This window comes from Ranitomeya imitator, chromosome 9 (assembly GCF_032444005.1).
Source record: "Ranitomeya imitator isolate aRanImi1 chromosome 9, aRanImi1.pri, whole genome shotgun sequence".
Taxonomy (NCBI): Eukaryota; Metazoa; Chordata; class Amphibia; order Anura; family Dendrobatidae; genus Ranitomeya; species Ranitomeya imitator.
Window position 1 is genome coordinate 140006587 of NC_091290.1, and position 25684 is coordinate 140032270.

Here is a 25684-nt window from a genome sequence, read left to right on the forward strand (position 1 = left end):
CCGAACTACAAGGGACCCTCGGAAGGTGAGTATATGTTTATTTTTTATTTTTTAACCTGTGACATACGTGGCTGGGCAATATACTACGTGGCTGGGCAATATACTACGTGGCTGGGCAATATACTACGTGACTGGGCAGTATACTACGTGGCTGGGCAATATACTACGTGACTGGCCAGTATACTACGTGGCTCTGTGCTGTATACTACATCACTGGGCAATATACTACATAACTGGGCAATATACTACGTGGCTGGGCAATATACTACGTGACTGGCCAATATACTACGTGGCTGGGCAATATACTACGTGGCTGTGCAATATACTATGTGGCTGGGCAATATACTACGTGGCTGGGCAATATACTACGTGGCTCTGTGTTGTATACTACATTAACTACATAAATAGTAAGAAACTAAAAAATGATAGTGTTGGCCCCCTTAAAAATAGTCTGGGTGAAATGGTGGATGAGGATGAGGAAAAAGCCAATATGCTAAATGATTTTTTTTTTCATCAGTATTTACACAAGAAAATCCCATGGCAGACAAAATGACTGGTGATAAAAATTCCCCATTAAATGTCACCGGCTTAACCCAGCAGGAAGTGCGGCGGCGTCTAAAAATCACTAAAATTGACAAATCTCCGGGCCCGGATGGGATACACCCTCGAGTACTGCAGGAATTAAGTACTGTAATAGATAGACCATTATTTTTAATCTTTAAAGACTCCATAATAACAGGGTCTGTGCCACAGGACTGGCGTATAGCAAATGTGGTGCCAATATTCAAAAAGGGAACAAAAACTGAACTCGGAAATTTTAGGCCAGTAAGCTTAACCTCTACTGTGGGTAAAATCCTGGAGGGCATTCTAAGGGACGCTATACTGGAGTATCTGAAGAGGAATAACCTCATGACCCAGTATCAGCACGGGTTTACTAGGGACCGTTCATGTCAGACTAATCTGATCAGCTTCTATGAAGAGGTAAGTTCCGGACTGGACCAAAGGAACCCAGTGGATGTAGTGTATATGGACTTTTCAAAAGCTTTTGATACGGTGCCACACAAAAGGTTGATACATAAAATGAGAATAATGGGGATAGGGGAAAATATGTGTAAGTGGGTTGAGAGCTGGCTCAGGGATAGGAAACAGGGTGGTTATTAATGGAGCACACTCGGACTGGGTAGCGGTTAGCAGTGGGGTACCACAGGGGTCTGTATTGGGCCCTCTTCTTTTTAACATATTTATTAATGACCTTGTAGGGGGCATTCAGAGTAGAATTTCAATATTTGCAGATGACACTAAACTCTGCAGGGTAATCAATACAGAGGAGGACAATTTTATATTACAGGATGATTTATGTAAACTAGAAGCTTGGGCTGATAAATGGCAAATGAGCTTTAATGGGGATAAATGTAAGGTCATGCACTTGGGTAGAAGTAATAAGATGTATAATTATGTGCTTAATTCTAAAACTCTGGGCAAAACCGTCAATGAGAAAGACCTGGGTGTATGGGTGGATGACAAACTCATATTCAGGGGCCAGTGTCAGGCAGCTGCTACAAAGGTAAATAAAATAATGGGATGCATTAAAAGAGGCATAGATGCTCATGAGGAGAACATAATTTTACCTCTATACAAGTCACTAGTTCGACCACACTTAGAATACTGTGCACAGTTCTGGTCTCCGGTGTATAAGAAAGACATAGCTGAACTGGATCGGGTGCAGAGAAGAGAAACCAAGGTTATTAGAGGACTGGGGGGTCTGCAATACCAAGATAGGTTATTACACTTGGGGCTATTTAGTTTGGAAAAGCGAAGACTAAGGGGTGATCTTATTTTAATGTATAAATATATGAGGGGACAGTACAAAGACCTTTCTGATGATCTTTTTAATCATAGACCTGAAACAGGGACAAGGGGGCATCCTCTGCGTTTGGAGGAAAAAAGGTTTAAGCATAATAACAGATGCGGATTCTTTACTGTAAGAGCAGTGAGACTATGGAACTCTCTGCCGTATGATGTTGTAATGAGTGATTCATTACTTCAATTTAAGAGGGGACTGGATACATTTCTGGAAAAGTATAATGTTACAGGGTATATACACTAGATTCCTTGATAGGGCGTTGATCCAGGGAACTAGTCTGATTGCCGTATGTGGAGTCGGGAAGGAATTTTTTTCCCCAAGGTGGAGCTTACTCTTTGCCACATGGGTTTTTTTTGCCTTCCTCTGGATCAACATGTTAGGGCATGTTAGGTTAGGCTATGGGTTGAACTAGATGGACTCAAAGAATTCCTTCAACCTTAATAACTATGTTACTATGTAACTATGTAACATCACTGGGCAATATACTACGTAACTGGGCAATATACTACGTAACTGGGCAATATACTACGTGGCTGGGCAATATACTACGTGGCTGGGCAATATACTACGTAACTGGGCAATATACTACGTGGCTGGGCAATATACTACGTGGCTGGGCAATATACTACGTAGCTGGGCAATATACTACGTGACTGGGCAATATACTACATCACTGGGCAATATACTACGTGGCTGGGCAATATACTATGTAGCTGGGCAATATACTACATCACTGGGCAATATACTACATCACTGGGCAATATACTACGTGGCTGGGTAATATACTACGTGGCTTTGCAATATACTACGTGGCTGGGCAATATACTACGTGGCTGGGCAATATACTACGTGACTGGGCAATATACTACATCACTGGGCAATATACTACATCACTGGGCAATATACTACGTGGCTGGGCAATATACTATGTAGCTGGGCAATATACTACGAGGCTGGGCAATATACTACGTGACTGGGCAATATACTACATCACTGGGCAATATACTACATCACTGGGCAATATACTACGTGGCTGGGCAATATACTATGTAGCTGGGCAATATACTACGTGGCTGGGCAATATACTACGTGACTGGGCAATATACTACATCACTGGGCAATATACTACATCACTGGGCAATATACTACGTGGCTGAGCAATATACTACGTGGCGGGGCAATATACTACGTCACTGGGCAATATACTAAGTCACTGGGCAATATACTACGTGACTGTGCAATATACTACGTGACTGGGCAATATACTACGTGACTGTGCAATATACTGCGTGGACATACATATTCTATAATACCCGATGCGTTAGAATCGGGCCACCATCTAGTACTAAATATACGGGTCCGGACACCATATCCGGATCTACAGCCTTACTACAGAGTCTGTGCACTTTGTGGTTGATTGGTGGGGGTCTCAAGACCCTGATTGATCTGCTTCACATGTTAGGTACCACCTCTCATTCGGTCAGTTCTGCAGCCGGTATATTATCCTCTGAAACGCTTCAGTGGTTCAGAGAATATATACGTTGAAGATTTGGCCAGCGACCATAGCGGTGGGCCAGACTAGTCCTGCTCTGCCCCCGGCCGGCTCTTCCTCGCGCCTCTGTAGGTGATTGACAGATCTCACTCTCATGTACATAGAGAGGAATCTGTCAGTCACTTGCTGCAGCGCTGGGAAGAGCCGGCCAGGGGCACCACAAGACTATTCTAGTACCCGGACGGATCTTCAAAGTATAATTTTTCTTAAACTCTGGAACATTTCAGGGAATAATATCCTTGGCTGCGATGGTGTAGCCAGGCCCTGATTCAGTTTGGGCAGCAGGAATCGCCTGACGTAAATATACATGAACTATAATAAGAGCGGACAGTGGCGCCTATAGGTGCACAACTCTCTCCTAGTGCGGAAACAGAATTGTTCTACTGATTGCCCAGGGTCCCAGTGGTCGGACAGGGATGACATATCACTTACCATCACTATGAAATCTTACCTGGACGCAGTGATGATGAGGATGATCTGATGAGGGAGAGATGACACCGTCACACAAATGAAATCCATAATGGCATCCTCTCCCCAAAATGTGCTGTATATCCCCAGTGTTTATACAGGAGGTTAATCAGTCCTGGTGGCAAACATTGCAGAAATACAAACCTCACTTACTGGAAATGTTCGGTTCAAGGTCGCCCCGTATTAAGAAATATTCGCTGGAAGTCGGGTTTTCGAGGATCACTGGAGCGCGCGCTGTCGTCACCTCCTAACCCCGGCCAGCTTCGGGGGCAGTCCTTATAAGCTAGAGAGCTGCGGTGGTCGGTCTCCTTGGCAACGAGCTGTAAACAAAAGAAACATGTGAATAGCTCAAGGACTAAATTACAAAAGTGCTTGTTTTTATGTGCACTATCCATCCATGAAGATAGGAGTGACCCTTTAATTTGGCGCGGCGTGCAAATGAGCCTGCTCTGTTGGGGTCCCCCGCATGATCCCTCATTATCGGCCTGTCATAATTATAGACGATCACTGTAACACCCCTTTAAAAATACAGGGGACACAAGGGTGACTGCAAGCTGTTCCTAGAAATGGTCACCTCCCCGGCCTCCTCCAGATGCAGGGTGACTACTGGAATCTGTATCTGACACTTCCGCCAAGTGGCCACTAGATGGCGCATTCCTACAGTAGTTTGGCCCAGCGCAGCCACTGTAGCCGGTTGCTATGGAGATGAGAACTCCGGAAGTGAGATGTCCCTGCACTGGAACAGAATGAGCCCGAGCGAGGAGGAGACCGTGTGGAACAGTGAGAGATTGTCCCAGGTGGTCACACTGCCCTCAGTCACTACATAAAGCTCAGCGAGCACTGTCCAAAGCAACCAATCAGGTTTCTGCTTTCATATATTAAACGTAGCTAGAAAGTGAAAGAAGCAAGCTGATTGGTTGTATTTTTTTTTTCCGTTCAATCAACTTTATGTATACATAACTGCAATAATGACCATACTGTTACCCATAGCAACCAATCACATTGCAGCTTTTAGAGTTCAGGAGCAACGGAAAAAAAATGAAAGGTGCCGTCTCATTGGTTTATAGTATCGTAATTTTTTTTTCAATCAGCTTTATATGTAAACTGTTTATATTCAGTGTAACACTAGAGAATGTGGCTTAACTGAAGTGGTCAAATAAAGTCATACATTTTCCAAGAATTAGTTATGAAATAATTCTGTCATTATTTTTTTTATCAGGAAAGACGGTGGTGTTATGCCTAATACTGCCATATAGTGCATAAACAGACGTCCACGCGCTATATACACACGCCGTGTACGCTTATACAGACCGCTCATAAAATGTTCACGCTAAAATGGGTGTATGACAGATCCACGGTCCGGAGGGGCAGCGCGTCCACAGGAATTGCACTAACAATCCACCGAAAAAGCATTCTCCATTTCTGATTTTCCTGTGGAAGCTGAATCAGCGTTAACCAGTCGCTTGGGCGCTGCAGGCGATCAACAGTCACTGATCGGCTGCAGTGTTCATGTATTGTCCAAAGCAGAAGAAACCGTGTGGACAACAACTCCTTTCACACAATCGCCATTTTTGAGCACATTGTGTTTTTATAGATTTGTCATTTCTATTATTTTTTTTCAGGTTCCTTTAAGAGTCTTAAAGGCACACGGCGGGGCTGTCACTTCTTGCCATTTCTGTTTTGAGGATACGAAACTCCTGACAAGTTCCCATGATGCAACAGCAAAACTGTGGGTAGGTGACTCCCGGGGTACTGGGCTGGACCTGCAAATTTGGGGACTGTGTTTCCATGACTGTAACACTTCTGTAGTCCGTCATCGTCATCTGGGAGCCTGAACACCTAGTCATGGGCTATCCAGAATTACAGCCCATCATGGCTCTACTATGAATCCATAGGCAAGTCGGTTGTCCACTACCATTAATAGCTTATCTTTATGATAGCTCATCAATGTCTGATCAGTCGGGGTCCAACACCCGTCCCCCCCAATCAGATATCTTAGGCTAACGTTGACCGGAACTGCTCAATTGAGGAGCTGCTCCATCTTCTGATAGTGAGCGCTGGGTACTGCACATCTGCCTCCTATTCAAATAGATAAGGGGAGGATCTGCAGTACCCTGCGCCTCGCCACTATCAGAAAGACGGAGCAGCTCCGCAGTTCTGGCCACCACCCACACCAAGAACGTCTGATCATCGGGCGTGCTTTGTGTCAGACCCCGACCTAGGACATCAATGATAAAGTAGTGGGAACCTCTTTAAAGGGATTGTCCAGGAATTGTTGCGTTCAGACGCTGACATGGTCGCTACTAACCTGTGATTCATGGTCATGTTATAGAAAGATCCCGTATTGAGCTCCCATTATTAGCCAGAGCAGAGATCTGCTGGATGTTAATGGTCACCTGGCCATGTAATGTCACTTATACAGAGAACTGTGATGATATGGAGGCAGCCATAACTGTATCTGATTCTTCCTGACTGAACAGTAATTTTACGTTTTTTTTATTTTATTTTTTTTTAGGATGTCTCTACTTGTTCCCCGATCTGTGATTTTAAAGATGAGCACAGTGGTCCTATCTCTGACTGCAATCCGACAGGTGACAACACCAGGTGACAATTTTCTCATCAACTTCGAATTTTGCACATCCAACATTCACGGTCCGAACGTGGCTCTCCCGACCCGAACTCTGCAGCCTCATATATTCCTATATGCTTTTTATGATTACTGTTTCCTTCTATTGTGTTAATCATCATTTTCCTGACCTCTAGGATGGTGACATCATCATATGACAAAACTGTCAAGCTTTGGGATTTGCAGACTGGGAAAGTGCTGGTATGTAATGATTACTATTACTCTATATATACTGTATATGATGTATCATAAATAATATAATATTCTGTCACCAGTGGTCGGTGAGCCTGGATGGCCTTGTTACATCATGCAGCGTTTCAGGAGATGGAAAACACGTAGTCTGCAGCGTTGATGTGGAAAATGGCATCTGTATCATCGATTGCACGATGGCTTCCAAAGTGATGTATATTAAAGGTAATTCTACTCATTAAAGGGTTATTCCTACGGTAGTAAGTTATCCCTGGAAATACTACTCTTTGCTTCCTTCCAGACTTGAGATGGGGCTGATGCAACCAATCAGATCTGTGCTTCCAAACACTGATTTGCCCATGAAATTATCGGCAGCGATCTGATTAGTTGCTATAGGGTTAAAGAGGGTTTCTCAGAAGATAGGGACCCCAATAAGGCTTTGCAGAGCCCCTTCTATGAAGTTAATGGCACAATTCACACATGCAATTGGGGAAAAACCACAGCATGCAGCTTCAGTCAGACGGGTGCGCAAAATTCCACATAGTGTCTATTTGTGCACGTTTCCTCTGGCAGTTGTGGGATGTAACTCGCAGACACGGACCCTCGCTCATATGTTCATATATAAAGCCAAGCGATTCTTCCCTCTGTCAGATCATCACTCGTCCACCATAACAAGATGCTGTTTTGATCCGGAAAGTCGGAGAATTTGTTCCGTATCATCTGACAGATCTGTGAAATTGTGGGACATAACTGCAAAACGTACGACCATCCAAATCAAACGGTAAGTAGCGGCAAGAGTGTGGACGAGTATTCTGCAGGATTACACAGGACGGCACCATTATCCTAGTGTCATTTTATTGCAGGGCACACGACAATGTGATTTCAGACTGCGGCTTCAGTCCCAATGGCACATCGCTGTGCACAGCATCCTGGGATAAAGGCTTAAAAGTCTGGGATGTTAACACCGGAGAATTCCGCCATAGAGGACCCGAACATCTCCAAAACGCTCACACGGGATCGGTCAGCTCTTGCGTCTTCTCACAGGATGGTGAGTTACTTTGGGGAATTCAAGCCCTGGGTCTCCTCCACTGCTCGCAGCGTGTGTAATTGTCTGTAGGGCAGACGTCACATTAACGGCTCTGCAGGCAATCAAATCAGGCAGAGCCGCTGAGCTCAGTGACTGGCTGCAGTGCTATCGGTGGGATGTCAGCCCTGCTGACAATAACAGACATCAGGAGCATCAGCAGAGACTCAGCCCTAGACCCGGAGAGGGTGAGTAAAGCACAGTTTGTATATATTTAGAAGAAAAAAAACAAGAAAAGAGGTTTTTCAAAACTGGGGAAACTGATCAGACTGTGACGTATAATGGAGAACTAGATAAGTAAAGAAGAGTTAGATTATGGATTGTGTGAGGCCTACGTAAAATTGTGGGTTTTAGGGCACGCGTGAAACTGTGGATGTTGGATATTAATCGGATTTTTTGGGGTAGCGCATTCTAGAGAAGGGCTGCAGCGAAAGAAAAGTCTTGAAGGTGGGAAGGGGAGGTTTGGATTATAGGGGCAGTCCAGGAAGAGATGTAAATACTAACCCGAGTCTCAATGAGACACTGTAATGCTCTTCTTCCTCCTCAGCGTCCGTCCTTCTATCCGGAGGATATGATAAAACAATTGTCCTCTGGGATGTTCTGTCCAAGTGCAAGAAGCTTGTGCTAAAGGTAAGTTCCCCTGAGTTCTGGTGACTGCATCTACCTACCTACCTGCGGAAGAGCAAAAGGAAGGCAGCGCTCCTATACAGGCCAGGTGAAAAAGTGATTTATTTATTCCATGTTTCAGAAATAATGCAAGCATGGAATAAATGGGTCACTAAGTCACTTTTTCACCTAGATTATATGGGACTGCAGCCCTTCTTTAATTGTTCTGTATTTACTGGTCCGTGGACGTGGAGGTTTCTACTGGCACTAAATTTTGATCCTTCCTTCCCTTCCTTCCAACCTCCTATCCCTCCATCCATTCATCCCTCTATCTATTCCTCCTTCCATCCTCCTATCCCTCCATCCATTCATCCTTCTATCTATCCCTCTATCCATTCATCTCTCTATCCATCCCTCCTTCCATCCTCCTATCCCTCCTTCCATCCTCCTATCCCTCCATCCATTCATCCCTCTATCTATTCCTCCTTCCATCCTCCTATCCCTCCATCCATTCATCCTTCTATCCATCCCTCCTTCCATCTCTCCATCCCATCGTTAGGGTCACACTGATTGGGTCCTGGATGTTGCACTGAGCGCCAACAAGAAGTGGATCTTGTCTTCCTCTAAGGTAAAATCATGAGCCGCTCCTGCTGCCTCTTGGGCCATGACAGCGGTTTCTGGATTAGTATACTGAGGTATATGTGGACGGTTTTGGGGTCACCGCACATGACTGATTCCAGAGCCCGATCCATGGATGACCCCTGTAAGGACAGATGCAATGCGCATGTGATTACTGACTGTCCATCCACACAGGACTCTACACTGCGACTGTGGAACATAGAGAATTACGAAGAAATCCCTGCGGTCATTGAGAACAAGAAGGCGATCGGCTCTCGGCTGACGCAGGTAAATACTCCTGTCAATCACTAAGGACTTAATGTGCCGAAGAACAAGAGAAAGGACGCCGGCCCCGCCATATATAAATGTGGTATAAGTGATGGAGGGGGCGATGAGGGTCACGTGGCGGTGAGACTGTTGTTTTATAGGCGGAAAGTTCTATTTGTTTACTAAGTTTTCATATTTTTCAGTGTGAACAGTGCAAGAAGCCGTTTCCTATCATGTACTGGGACAATGCAAACGTGATCACCAAATGCTTCTTCTGTCGCCTCTCTGCCCCGTGTAGCAGTATGCCCACCCTGCCCATGGTGCTCCCCACCAGCCCCTGTGCCGTGTAATATCACATCTATATTACATGTGAATTATAACGCCTGTTACTACAGCAGGAATAAAGGTGAAAAGGCCGAAAAATGCAAAATAAGAGACCTCTGTTTATGGCTTGTTATTGGATTCTGGTTCTTTATGATGTAATGAGTGTGTATATGTCTGTATGGATGTGTAATGTGTATATGTGTATACCATATACAGTATGTGTGTGTGTGCAGTGTGTTTGTATGTACGGTGTATATGTGTGTGTGTACTATATATATGTGTGTGCGTATGTACTATATGTACTATATATGTGTGTGTGGGTGTATATGTATGGATGTGTATATGTATATACTATATACGTGTGTGTACATGTGTGTGTATGTACGGTGTATATGTGTGTGGTATATGTGTGTGTGTGTATGTCTGTATGGATGTGTATATGTATATACTATATACAGTATGTGTGTGTGCAGTGTGTTTGTGTGTGTATGGTGTATATGTGTGTGCTTATGTACTATATATGTGTGTGTATATGTCTGTATGGATGTGTATATGTTCTGTGTGTGTATATGAATATACTATATGTGTGTGTATTGTATATATTTGTGTATCGATGTGGATATGTATGTACTATATACAGTATATGTGTGTATATGTGTGTGGTGTGTGTGTATGAATGTACTCTGTGTATTGTATGTATGTGTTTCTCAATTTGTATATGTATGTACTATATGTGTGTATATGTTTGTAGTATATATGTGTGTCTGTATATGTATGTACTGTACATCTACAGTATGTCTTTATGTATGAACGGTATATATGCGTATATATGTACTTTATATGTGTATGTATATACGGTATATGTATGTGCTATGTGTGTATATGTATGTACTAGATATGTCTTTATGGATGTGTATAGGTACAGTATGTACTATGTGTGTGTATATGTATGTGTGTATGTATATGTTTGTACTATGTGTGTATATGTATATACTATATATGTGCGTATGTATTATATATGAGTGTATATGTATTATATATATTTGTGTGTATATGTATGTACTATATATATATATATATATATACAGTATATATATATATATGTGTGTCTGTACATATATGTGTCTGTACTACATATGTGTATGTATGTATGGTTTTTGTGTGTATGTGCAGGTGTATAATTCTCTGAATATCTGAATGTGAATGTGTTCTATAAGTGTGTGTATTACTGTGTATATGTATAAGCCTATGTATATGTGATTACATGCGTATATGTCGGGCTTGGCAAATAAAAATTTCCTGAGGGGCCAAATGAGAGGTCATTACTGTTGTGAAATACCAAACCATAAGGCTGTAAATAAATTCTGCTCGATATTATTATTAAAATTAATTTTATTGCCTAATGTTGAGCAAAATTCTGGTGACGCGCTGCTACTGCTGCAACATGTTACAATAGCACTAATGGTGATTTGCATTCTTACTACTAGCAGCGAATCAAAGCAATATAATGTACTACTCTTTATAAAGTTTTTAGTCGTTTGATCCTGTTATTCAGGCCTAAAACCTTAATCAACAGCTCCCACCACACAGTATGATCCCCAGTCATCCCACCACACAGTATAATCCCCAGTCATCCCACCACACAGTATGATCCCCCCAGTCATCCCACCACACAGTATGATCCCCCTAGTCATCCCACCACACAGTATGATCCCCAGTCATCCCACCACACAGTATGATCCCCCCAGTCATCCCACCACACAGTATGATCCCCCCAGTCATCCCACCACACAGTATGATCCCCCCAGTCATCCCACCACACAGTATGATCCTCCCAGTCATCCCCACACACAGTATGATGTCCACACAACACCCTACACACAGTATGATCCCCCAGTCATCCCACCACACAGTATGATCCCCCCAGTCATCCCACCACACAGTATGATCCCCACGGTCATCCTCACACACAGTATGATCCCCAGTCATCCCACCACACAGTATGATCCTCCCAGTCATCCCCACACACAGTATGATGTCCACACAACACCCTACACACAGTATGATCCCCCAGTCATCCCACCACACAGTATGATCCCCCAGTCATCCCACCACACAGTATGATGTTGACACAACACCCCCACACCCAGTATGCCCACACACACGCCCAATCATCTCCACACACAGTATAATCCCCCCAGTCATCCCCACACACAGTATGATCCCCCCAGTCATCCCACCACACAGTATGATGTCGACACAACACCCCCACACCCAGTATGCCCACACACACACCCAATCATCTTCATACACAGTATAATCCCCCCAGTCATCCCCACACACAGTATGATCCCCCCAGTCATCCCACCACACAGTATGATGTCGACACAACACCCCCACACCTAGTATGCCCACACACACACCCAATCATCTTCACACACAGTATAATCCCCCCAGTCATCCCCACACACAGTATGATCCCCCCAGTCATCCCACCACACAGTATGATGTCCACACAACACCCCCACACTAAGTATGATGTCCACACAACGCCGCCACACAGTATGATCCCCCAGTCATCCCCACACACAGTATGATCCCCCCAGTCATCCCACCACACAGTATGATCCCCCCAGTCATCCCACCACACAGTATGATGTCCACACAACACCCCCACACTGAGTATGATGTCCACACAGCGCCCCCACACAGTATGTTCCTCCAGTCATCCTCACACACAGTATGATCCTCTGAGTCATCCCACCACACAATATGATGTCGACACAACACCCCCACACACAGTATGATCCCCCATTCATCCCCACACACAGTATGATCCCCCCAGTCATCACCACACACAGTATGATCCCCCCAGTCATCCCACCACACAGAATGATGTCCACACAACACCCCCACACAAAGTATGATCCCCCCAGTCATCCCCACACACAGTATGATCCCCCCAGTCATACCCACACACAGTATGATCCCCCAGTCAACCCCACACACAGTATGATCCCTCCCGTCATCCTCACACACATTATGATCCCCCCAGTCATCCCACCACACAGTATGATGTCAACACAACACCCCCACACACAGTATGATCCCCCAGTCATCCCCACACACAGTATGATCCCCCCAGTCATCCCCACACACAGTATGATCCCCCCAGTCATACCCACACACAGTATGATCCCCCCAGTCAACCCCACACACAGTATGATCCCCCCAGTCATACCCACACACAGTATGATCCCCCAGTCAACCCCACACACAGTATGATCCCTCCCGTCATCCTCACACACATTATGATCCCCCCAGTCATCCCACCACACAGTATGATGTCAACACAACACCCCCACACACAGTATGATCCCCCCAGTCATCCCCACACACAGTATGATCCCCCCAGTCATCCCCACACACAGTATGATCCCCCCAGTCATACCCACACACAGTATGATCCCCCAGTCAACCCCACACACAGTATGATCCCTCCCGTCATCCTCACACACATTATGATCCCCCCAGTCATCCCACCACACAGTATGATGTCAACACAACACCCCCACACACAGTATGATCCCCCCAGTCATCCCCACACACAGTATGATCCCCCCAGATCCCCCCAGTCATCCCACCACACAGAATGATGTCCACACAACACCCCCACACAAAGTATGATCCCCCCAGTCATCCCCACACACAGTATGATCACCCAGTCATCCCCACACACAGTATGATCCCTCCAGTCATCCCCACACACAGTATGATCCCTCCAGTCATCCCCACACACATTATGATCCCCCCAGTCATCCCACCACACAGTATGATGTCCACACAACACCCCCACACTGAGTATGATATCCACACAACGCCCCAACACAGTATGATCCCCTCAGACATCCCCACACACAGTATGATCCCCCCAGTCATCCCCACACACAGTATGATGTCCACACAACACCCTACACACAGTATGATGGAAACACAACACCCCCACACACAGTATGATCCCCCCAGTCATCCCCACACACAGTATGATCCCCCCAGTCATCCCCACACACAGTATGATCCCTCCAGTCATCCCCACACACATTATGATCCCCCCAGTCATCCCACCACACAGTATGATGTCCACACAACACCCCCACACTGAGTATGATATCCACACAACGCCCCAACACAGTATGATCCCCCCAGTCATCCCCACACACAGTATGATGTCCACACAACACCCTACACACAGTATGATGGAAACACAACGCCCCCACACACAGTAGAATCCCCCAGTCATCCCCACACACAGTATGATCCCCCAGTCATCCCAACATAGATAAATAATAAGGTTAGATGAAATAAAGAGCAATCTGACTAAAATGATTAGTGAGCGGTTCCCTTTGTGTGAGGCTTCCGCCGGCCCAGGCTGTAGCTGAGGGTTCCTGTTTTGAGCCTGAACCTCCGTGCGGCGCCGTGGCTTAGTTGGTTAAAGCGCCTGTCTAGTAAACAGGAGATCCTGGGTTCGAATCCCAGCGGTGCCTTTTGTTTTATGGACATTTGTTTTCTGCTTTTAATGTGTATTTTTCTTCTCTTTATTAATTGAAGTGGCCAGCTAGTGACCCAGCCCGTGTAGTACGATCACTGACACCCGGGGTGGGACATCATCTACACTTATATTATTATCCCATGGACGAGAAGTCCTCACTCATCGTGCACTTTGCCGGCGCCTGCCATCTCTGTGCAGAGAAGGGTCCTAGCGCCGACATGTCCTTCCTACTAATACTCAAAATAATCTGTGACGTCATATATTTCATATTGTAGTTGTAAGAATTATTACTGTGTGTATCGCCATCTAGCGGCGGCGGCGCGCTATAGTTTGGCCGTAGAAGGAGTCTGTATAGCGACAGCTGGCGGCAGAAGCGGGAATGGCGCCGTGCGGCGTCATGAGGTGACGAACTTTTCACGGTTTTGTTCCTTCTTCTATAATTTTAGTATTTTGCCCCCATAAACGAGAGGAGCCTTTAGCTTTGAGACCCCCGTGCGAGTGACGTGGTAAAAAGCTGCAGCCTGTGTCACCGGCGACGGTCATTGACGTCTGTTGAGCCTGTGTCATCCGCAGTACCCCCATTATCATCCAGAGAGGACCCCCATAACCTGTGTCATCCGCAGCACCCCCATTATCATCCAGAGAGGACCCCCCATAACCTGTGTCATTCGCAGCACCCCCATTATCATCCAGAGAGGACCCCCATAACCAGTGTCATCCTCAGCACCCCCATTATCATCCAGAGAGGACCCCCATAACCTGTGTCATCTGCAGCACCCCCATTATCATCCAGAGAGGGCCCCCATAACCTGTGTCATCTGCAGCACCCCCATTATCATCCAGAGAGGACCCCCCATAACCTGTGTCATCCGCAGTACCCCCATTATCATCCAGAGAGGGCCCCCCATAACCTGTGTCATCTGCAGCACCCCCATTATCATCCAGAGAGGGCCCCCCATAACCTGTGTCATTCGCAGCACCCCCATTATCATCCAGAGAGGACCCCCATAACCTGTGTCATCCGCAGTACCCCCATTATCATCCAGAGAGGACCCCCCGTAACCTGTGTCATCTGCAGCACCCCCATTATCATCCAGAGAGGACCCCCATAACCAGTGTCATCTGCAGCACCCCCATTATCATCCAGAGAGGACCCCCCATAACCTGTGTCATTCGCAGCACCCCCATTATCATCCAGAGAGGACCCCCATAACCAGTGTCATCCTCAGCACCCCCATTATCATCCAGAGAGGACCCCCATAACCTGTGTCATCTGCAGCACCCCCATTATCATCCAGAGAGGGCCCCCATAACCTGTGTCATCTGCAGCACCCCCATTATCATCCAGAGAGGACCCCCCATAACCTGTGTCATCCGCAGTACCCCCATTATCATCCAGAGAGGGCCCCCCATAACCTGTGTCATCTGCAGCACCCCCATTATCATCCAGAGAGGGCCCCCCATAACCTGTGTCATTCGCAGCACCCCCATTATCATCCAGAGAGGACCCCCATAACCTGTGTCATCCGCAGTACCCCCATTATCATCCAGAGAGGACCCCCCGTAACCTGTGTCATCTGCAGCACCCCCATTATCATCCAGAGAGGACCCCCATAACCTGTGTCATCTGCAGCACCCCCATTATCATCCAGAGAGGACCCCCCGTAACCTGTGTCATCTGCAGCCCCCCCATTATCATCCAGAGAGGACCCCCCGTAACCTGTGTCATCTGCAGCACCCCCATTATCATCCAGAGAGGACCCCCATAACCAGTGTCATCCGCAGCACCCCCATTATCATCCAGAGAGGACCCCCATAACCAGTGTCATCCGCAGCACCCCCATTATCATCCAGAGAGGACCCCCCATAACCAGTGTCATCCGCAGCAGCCCCATTATCATCCAGAGAGGGCCCCCATAACCAGTGTCATCTGCAGCACCCCCATTATCATCCAGAGAGGACCCCCATAACCAGTGTCATCCGCAGCACCCCCATTATCATCCAGAGAGGACCCCCATAACCAGTGTCATCTGCAGCACCCCCATTATCATCCAGAGAGGACCCCCATAACCAGTGTCATCCGCAGCACCCCCATTATCATCCAGAGAGGACCCCCCATAACCTGTGTCATCTGCAGTACCCCCATTATCATCCAGAGAGGACCCCCATAACCTGTGTCATCTGCAGCACCCCCATTATCATCCAGAGAGGACCCCCATAACCAGTGTCATCCGCAGCACCCCCATTATCATCCAGAGAGGACCCCCATAACCAGTGTCATCTGCAGCACCCCCATTATCATCCAGAGGACCCCCATAACCAGTGTCATCCGCAGCACCCCCATTATCATCCAGAGAGGACCCCCCATAACCTGTGTCATCTGCAGTACCCCCATTATCATCCAGAGAGGACCCCCATAACCTGTGTCATCCGCAGCACCCCCATTATCATCCAGAGAGGACCCCCATAACCAGTGTCATCTGCAGCACCCCCATTATCATCCAGAGAGGACCCCCATAACCAGTGTCATCCGCAGCACCCCCATTATCATCCAGAGAGGACCCCCCATAACCTGTGTCATCTGCAGTACCCCCATTATCATCCAGAGAGGACCCCCATAACCTGTGTCATCTGCAGCACCCCCATTATCATCCAGAGAGGGCCCCCCATAACCTGTGTCATCTGCAGCACCCCCATTATCATCCAGAGAGGGCCCGCCATAACCTGTGTCATCCGCAGTACCCCCATTATCATCCAGAGAGGGCCCCCCATAACCTGTGTCATTCGCAGCACCCCCATTATCATCCAGAGAGGGCCCCCTTAACCAGTGTCATCCGCAGCACCCCCATTATCATCCAGAGAGGACCCCCCATAACCTGTGTCATCCGCAGTACCCCCATTATCATCCAGAGAGGACTCCCCATAACCTGTGTCATCTGCAGCACCCCCATTATCATCCAGAGAGGACCCCCCATAACCTGTGTCATCCGCAGCACCCCCATTATCATCCAGAGAGGGCCCCCATAACCTGTGTTATCCGCAGTACCCCCAGTATCATCCAGAGAGGACCCTCATAACCTGTGTCATCCGCAGTACCCCCATTATCATCCAGAGAGGGCCCCCATAACCAGTGTCATCCGCAGCACCCCCAGTATCATCCAGAGAGGGCCCCCCATAACCTGTGTCATCCGCAGCACCCCCATTATCATCCAGAGAGGACCCCCCATAACCAGTGTCATCCGCAGTACCCCCATTATCATCCAGAGAGGACCCTCCATAACCTGTGTCATCCGCAGCACCCCCATTATCATCCAGAGAGGACCCCCATAACCTGTGTCATCCGCAGCACCCCCATTATCATCCAGAGAGGGCCCCCATAACCAGTGTCATCCTCAGCACCCCCATTATCATCCAGAGAGGACCCCCATAACCAGTGTCATCCGCAGCACCCCCAGTATCATCCAGAGAGGACCCCCATAACCTGTCATCCGCAGCACCCCCATTATCATCCAGAGAGGACCCCCCATAACCTGTCATCCGCAGCACCCCCAGTATCATCCAGAGAGGGCCCCCCATAACCTGTGTCATCCGCAGCACCCCCATTATCATCCAGAGAGGACCCCCCATAACCAGTGTCATCCACAGTACCCCCATTATCATCCAGAGAGGACCCCCATAACCTGTCATCCGCAGCACCCCCATTATCATCCAGAGAGGACCCCCCATAACCTGTCATCCGCAGCACCCCCATTATCATCCAGAGAGGACCCCCATAACCTGTCATCCGCAGCACCCCCATTATCATCCAGAGAGGGCCCCCCATAACCTGTCATCCGCAGTACCCCCATTATCATCCAGAGAGGACCCCCCATAACCTGTGTCATCCGCAGTACCCCAATTATCATCCAGAGAGGACCCCCCATAACCTGTGTCATCCGCAGCACCCCCATTATCATCCAGAGAGGACCCCCATAACCAGTGTCATCCGCAGCACCCCCATTATCATCCAGAGAGGACCCCCCATAACCTGTCATCCGCAGCACCCCCATTATCATCCAGAGAGGTCCCCCATAACCTCTCATCCGCAGTACCCCCATTATCATCCAGAGAGGACCCCCCATAACCTGTGTCATCCGCAGTACCCCAATTATCATCCAGAGAGGACCCCCCATAACCTGTGTCATCCGCAGCACCCCCATTATCATCCAGAGAGGACCCCCATAACCAGTGTCATCCGCAGCACCCCCATTATCATCCAGAGAGGACCCCCCATAACCTGTGTCATCTGTAGCACCCCCATTATCATCCAGAGAGGACCCCCATAACCTGTGTCATCTGCAGCACCCCGATTATCATCCAGAGAGGGCCCCCCATAACCTGTGTCATCCGCAGCACCCCCATTATCATCCAGAGAGGGCCCCCATAACCAGTGTCATCCGCAGCACCCCCATTATCATCCAGAGAGGGCCCCCATAACCAGTGTCATCCGCAGCACCCCCATTATCATCCAGAGAGGACCCCCATAACCTGTGTCATCCGCAGTACCCCCATTATCATCCAGAGAGGACCCCCATAACCTGTGTCATCCGCAGCACCCCCAGTATCATCCAGAGAGGGCCCCCATAACCTGTGTCATCCGCAGTACCCCCAATATCATCCAGAGAGGACCCCCATAACCTGTGTCATCCGCAGTACCCCCAATATCATCCAGAGAGGACCCCCATAACCTGTGCCATCTGCAGTACCCCCATTATCATCCAGAGAGGGCCCCCATAACCAGTGTCATCCGCAGCTCCCCCAGTATCATCCAGAGAGGGCCCCCCATAACCTGTGTCATCCGCAGCACCCCCATTATCATCCAGAGAGGACCCCCCATAACCAGTGTCATCCGCAGTACCCCCATTATCATCAGAGAGGACCCTCCATAACCTGTGTCATCCGCAGCACCCCCAGTATCATCCAGAGAGGGCCCCCCATAACCTGTGTCATCCGCAGTACCCCCATTATCATCCAGAGAGGGCCCCCATAACCAGTGTCATCCGCAGCACCCCCATTATCATCCAGAGAGGACCCCCTATAACCAGTGTCATCCGCAGCACCCCCATTATCATCCAGAGAGGACCCCCTATAACCTGTGTCATCCGCAGCTCCCCCAGTATCATCCAGAGAGGGCCCCCCATAACCTGTCATCCGCAGTACCCCCATTATCATCAGAGAGGACCCTCCATAACCTGTGTCATCCGCAGTACCCCCATTATCATCCAGAGAGGACCCCCCATAACCTGTGTCATCTGCAGCACCCCCATTATCATCCAGAGAGGACCCCCCATAACCTGTCATCCGCAGTACCCCCATTATCATCAGAGAGGACCCTCCATAACCTGTGTCATCCGCAGCACCCCCAGTATCATCCAGAGAGGGCCCCCCATAATCTGTGTCATCCGCAGCACCCCCATTATCATCCAGAGAGGGCCCCCATAACCAGTGTCATCCGCAGCACCCCCATTATCATCCAGAGAGGGCCCCCATAACCAGTGTCATCCGCAGTACCCCCATTATCATCCAGAGAGGACCCCCCATAACCAGTGTCATCCGCAGTACCCCCATTATCATCCAGAGAGGACCCCCCATAACCTGTGTCATCCGCAGCACCCCCATTATCATCCAGAGAGGGCCCCCATAACCTGTGTCATCTGCAATACCCCCATTATCATCCAGAGAGGACCCCCCATAACCTGTGTCATCCGCAGTACCTCCGATTATCATCCAGGGAGGACCCCCATAACCTGTGTCATCTGCAGCACCCCCAGTATCATCCAGAGAGGGCCCCCATAACCAGTGTCATCTGCAATACCCCCATTATCATCCAGAGAGGACCCCCATAACCTGTGTCATCTGCAATACCCCCATTATCATCCAGAGAGGACCCCCATAACCTGTGTCATCTGCAGCACCCCAATTATCATCCAGAGAGGACCCCCATAACCAGTGTCATCCGCAGCACCCCCATTATCATCCAGAGAGGACCCCCATAACCTGTCATCTGCAGCACCCCAATTATCATCCAGAGAGGGCCCCCATAACCTGTCATCCGCAGCACCCCCATTATCATCCAGAGAGGACCCCCATAACCTGAGTCATCCGCAGCACCCCCATTATCATCCAGAGAGGACCCCCCATAACCTGTGTCATCTGCAGCTCCCCCAGTATCATCCAGAGAGGGCCCCCCATTACCTGTCATCCGCAGTACCCCCATTATCATCCAGAGAGGACCCTCCATAACCTGTGTCATCCGCAGTACCCCCAATATCATCCAGAGAGGACCCCCATAACCAGTGTCATCTGCAGCACCCCCAGTATCATCCAGAGAGGACCCCCATAACCAGTGTCATCCGCAGTACCCCCAATATCATCCAGAGAGGGCCCCCATAACCTGTGTCATCTGCAGTACCCCCATTATCATCCAGAGAGGACCCCCCATAACCTGTGTCATCCGCAGTACCCCGATTATCATCCAGGGAGGACCCCCATAACCTGTGTCATCCGCAGTACCCCCATTATCATCCAGAGAGGGCCCCCATAACCTGTGTCATCCGCTGCACCCCCATTATCATCCAGAGAGGACCCCCCATAACCTGTGTCATCTGCAGTACCCCCATTATCATCCAGAGAGGACCCCCCATAACCTGTGTCATCCGCAGTATCCCGATTATCATCCAGGGAGGACCCCCATAACCTGTGTCATCCGCAGTACCCCCATTATCATCCAGAGAGGACCCCCCATAACCAGTGTCATCCGCAGTACCCCCAATATCATCCAGAGAGGACCCCCATAACCAGTGTCATCCGCAGTACCCCCATTATCATCCAGAGAGGACCCCCCATAACCAGTGTCATCCGCAGTACCCCCAATATCATCCAGAGAGGACCACCCATAACCAGTGTCATCCGCAGTACCCCCAATATCATCCAGAGAGGACCCCCATAACCAGTGTCATCCGCAGTACCCCCAATATCATCCAGAGAGGACCCCCCATAACCTGTGTCATCCGCAGTACCCCCAATATCATCCAGAGAGGACCCCCATAACCTGTCATCCGCAGTACCCCCAATATCATCCAGAGAGGACCCCCATAACCTGTGTCATCTGCAGCACCCCCAGTATCATCCAGAGAGGGCCCCCCATAACCTGTGTCATCTGCAGCACCCCCATTATCATCCAGAGAGGGCCCCCATAACCTGTGTCATCCGCAGTACCCCCAATATCATCCAGAGAGGACCCCCATAACCTGTGTCATCCGCAGTACCCCCAATATCATCCAGAGAGGACCCCCATAACCTGTGTCATCCTCAGCACCCCCAGTATCATCCAGAGAGGACCCCCATAACCTGTGTCATCCGCAGTACCCCCAATATCATCCAGAGAGGGCCCCCCATAACCTGTGTCATCCGCAGCACCCCCAGTATCATCCAGAGAGGGCCCCCATAACCAGTGTCATCCGCAGTACCCCCATTATCATCCAGAGAGGACCTCCCATAACCAGTGTCATCCGCAGTACCCCCAATATTATCCAGAGAGGACCACCCATAACCAGTGTCATCCGCAGTACCCCCAATATCATCCAGAGAGGGCCCCCCATAACCAGTGTCATCCGCAGTACCCCCATTATCATCCAGAGAGGACCCCCCATAACCAGTGTCATCCGCAGTACCCCCATTATCATCCAAAGAGGACCCCCCATAACCAGTGTCATCCGCAGTACCCCCAATATTATCCAGAGAGGACCACCCATAACCAGTGTCATCCGCAGTACCCCCAATATCATCCAGAGAGGGCCCCCCATAACCAGTGTCATCCGCAGTACCCCCATTATCATCCAGAGAGGACCCCCCATAACCAGTGTCATCCGCAGTACCCCCATTATCATCCAGAGAGGACCCCCCATAACCAGTGTCATCCGCAGTACCCCCAATATCATCCAGAGAGGACCTTCCATAACCAGTGTCATCCGCAGTACCCCCAATATCATCCAGAGAGGACCCCCATAACCAGTGTCATCCGCAGTACCCCCAATATCATCCAGAGAGGACCCCCCATAACCTGTGTCATCTGCAGCACCCCCATTATCATCCAGAGAGGGCCCCCATAACCTGTGTCATCTGCAGCTCCCCCATTATCATCCAGAGAGGGCCCCCATAACCTGTGTCATCCGCAGCACCCCCATTATCATCCAGAGAGGACCCCCCATAACCTGTGTCATCCGCAGCACCCCCATTATCATCCAGAGAGGACCCCCATAACCTGTCATCCGCAGCACCCCCATTATCATCCAGAGAGGGCCCCCATAACCTGTGTCATCTGCAGCACCCCCAATATCATCCAGAGAGGACCCCCATAACCAGTGTCATCCGCAGCACCCCCATTATCATCCAGAGAGGACCCCCATAACCAGTGTCATCCGCAGCACCCCCATTATCATCCAGAGAGGACCCCCCATAACCTGTGTCATCCGCAGCACCCCCATTATCATCCAGAGAGGACCCCCCATAACCAGTGTCATCCGCAGCACCCCCATTATCATCCAGAGAGGACCCCCCATAACCTGTGTCATCCGCAGCACCCCCATTATCATCCAGAGAGGACCCCCATAACCAGTGTCATCCGCAGCACCCCCATTATCATCCAGAGAGGACCCCCATAACCAGTGTCATCCGCAGCACCCCCATTATCATCCAGAGAGGACCCCCCATAACCTGTGTCATCCGCAGCACCCCCATTATCATCCAGAGAGGACCCCCCATAACCAGTGTCATCCGCAGCACCCCCATTATCATCCAGAGAGGACCCCCATAACCTGTGTCATCTGCAATACCCCCATTATCATCCAGAGAGGACCCCCCATAACCTGTGTCATCCGCAGTACCTCCGATTATCATCCAGGGAGGACCCCCATAACATGTGTCATCTGCAGCACCCCCAGTATCATCCAGAGAGGGCCCCCATAACCAGTGTCATCCGCAGCACCCCCATTATCATCCAGAGAGGGCCCCCCATAACCTGTCATCCGCAGTACCCCCATTATCATCCAGAGAGGACCCCCCATAACCTGTGTCATCCGCAGTACCCCAATTATCATCCAGAGAGGACCCCCCATAACCTGTGTCATCCGCAGCACCCCCATTATCATCCAGAGAGGACCCCCATAACCAGTGTCATCCGCAGCACCCCCATTATCATCCAGAGAGGACCCCCCATAACCTGTCATCCGCAGCACCCCCATTATCATCCAGAGAGGACCCCCCATAACCTGTCATCCGCAGCACCCCCATTATCATCCAGAGAGGTCCCCCATAACCTGTCATCCGCAGTACCCCCATTATCATCCAGAGAGGACCCCCCATAACCTGTGTCATCCGCAGTACCCCAATTATCATCCAGAGAGGACCCCCCATAACCTGTGTCATCCGCAGCACCCCCATTATCATCCAGAGAGGACCCCCATAACCAGTGTCATCCGCAGCACCCCCATTATCATCCAGAGAGGACCCCCCATAACCTGTGTCATCTGTAGCACCCCCATTATCATCCAGAGAGGACCCCCATAACCTGTGTCATCTGCAGCACCCCCATTATCATCCAGAGAGGGCCCCCCATAACCTGTGTCATCCGCAGCACCCCCATTATCATCCAGAGAGGGCCCCCTTAACCAGTGTCATCCGCAGCACCCCCATTATCATCCAGAGAGGGCCCCCATAACCAGTGTCATCCGCAGCACCCCCATTATCATCCAGAGAGGACCCCCATAACCTGTGTCATCCGCAGTACCCCCATTATCATCCAGAGAGGACCCCCATAACCTGTGTCATCCGCAGCACCCCCAGTATCATCCAGAGAGGGCCCCCATAACCTGTGTCATCCGCAGTACCCCCAATATCATCCAGAGAGGACCCCCATAACCTGTGTCATCCGCAGTACCCCCAATATCATCCAGAGAGGACCCCCATAACCTGTGCCATCTGCAGTACCCCCATTATCATCCAGAGAGGGCCCCCATAACCAGTGTCATCCGCAGCTCCCCCAGTATCATCCAGAGAGGGCCCCCCATAACCTGTGTCATCCGCAGCACCCCCATTATCATCCAGAGAGGACCCCCCATAACCAGTGTCATCCGCAGTACCCCCATTATCATCAGAGAGGACCCTCCATAACCTGTGTCATCCGCAGCACCCCCATTATCATCAGAGAGGACCCTCCATAACCTGTGTCATCCGCAGCACCCCCAGTATCATCCAGAGAGGGCCCCCATAACCAGTGTCATCCGCAGCACCCCCATTATCATCCAGAGAGGACCCCCTATAACCAGTGTCATCCGCAGCACCCCCATTATCATCCAGAGAGGACCCCCATAACCAGTGTCATCCGCAGTACCCCCATTATCATCAGAGAGGACCCTCCATAACCTGTGTCATCCGCAGCACCCCCATTATCATCAGAGAGGACCCTCCATAACCTGTGTCATCCGCAGCTCCCCCAGTATCATCCAGAGAGGGCCCCCCATAACCTGTGTCATCTGCAGCACCCCCATTATCATCCAGAGAGGACCCCCCATAACCTGTCATCCGCAGTACCCCCATTATCATCAGAGAGGACCCTCCATAACCTGTGTCATCCGCAGCACCCCCAGTATCATCCAGAGAGGGCCCCCCATAATCTGTGTCATCCGCAGCACCCCCATTATCATCCAGAGAGGGCCCCCATAACCAGTGTCATCCGCAGCACCCCCATTATCATCCAGAGAGGGCCCCCATAACCAGTGTCATCCGCAGTACCCCCATTATCATCCAGAGAGGACCCCCCATAACCAGTGTCATCCGCAGTACCCCCATTATCATCCAGAGAGGACCCCCCATAACCTGTGTCATCCGCAGCACCCCCATTATCATCCAGAGAGGGCCCCCATAACCTGTGTCATCTGCAATACCCCCATTATCATCCAGAGAGGACCCCCCATAACCTGTGTCATCCGCAGTACCTCCGATTATCATCCAGGGAGGACCCCCATAACCTGTGTCATCTGCAGCACCCCCAGTATCATCCAGAGAGGGCCCCCATAACCAGTGTCATCTGCAATACCCCCATTATCATCCAGAGAGGACCCCCATAACCTGTGTCATCTGCAATACCCCCAGTATCATCCAGAGAGGACCCCCATAACCTGTCATCTGCAGCACCCCAATTATCATCCAGAGAGGGCCCCCATAACCTGTCATCCGCAGCACCCCCATTATCATCCAGAGAGGACCCCCATAACCTGAGTCATCCGCAGCACCCCCATTATCATCCAGAGAGGACCCCCCATAACCTGTGTCATCTGCAGCTCCCCCAGTATCATCCAGAGAGGGCCCCCCATTACCTGTCATCCGCAGTACCCCCATTATCATCCAGAGAGGACCCTCCATAACCAGTCTCATCCGCAGTACCCCCAATATCATCCAGAGAGGACCCCCATAACCAGTGTCATCTGCAGCACCCCCAG

General features: G+C 49.7%; 2 protein-coding genes and 1 non-coding gene across 3 annotated transcripts in view; all 3 read left to right on the forward strand.

The window, feature by feature from the left end:
* CEP89 (centrosomal protein 89) overlaps nt 1–25684 on the forward strand; it is a 359859-nt gene that overhangs the window by 107915 nt on the left and 226260 nt on the right. The window lies entirely within an intron of this gene.
* WDR88 (WD repeat domain 88) lies at nt 4600–9700 on the forward strand. Its single transcript, XM_069740392.1, has 11 exons — nt 4600–4681; nt 5507–5617; nt 6400–6488; nt 6648–6711; nt 6786–6924; nt 7351–7480; nt 7563–7747; nt 8331–8413; nt 8949–9017; nt 9203–9295; nt 9478–9700. The coding sequence occupies exons 1-11, from the start codon at nt 4610–4612 to the stop codon at nt 9622–9624; spliced, it is 1182 nt and encodes a 393-aa protein (XP_069596493.1). The 5' UTR covers nt 4600–4609; the 3' UTR covers nt 9625–9700.
* TRNAT-AGU (transfer RNA threonine (anticodon AGU)) lies at nt 14069–14142 on the forward strand. Its single transcript has one exon. It is a non-coding gene; the product is annotated as a tRNA-Thr (tRNA).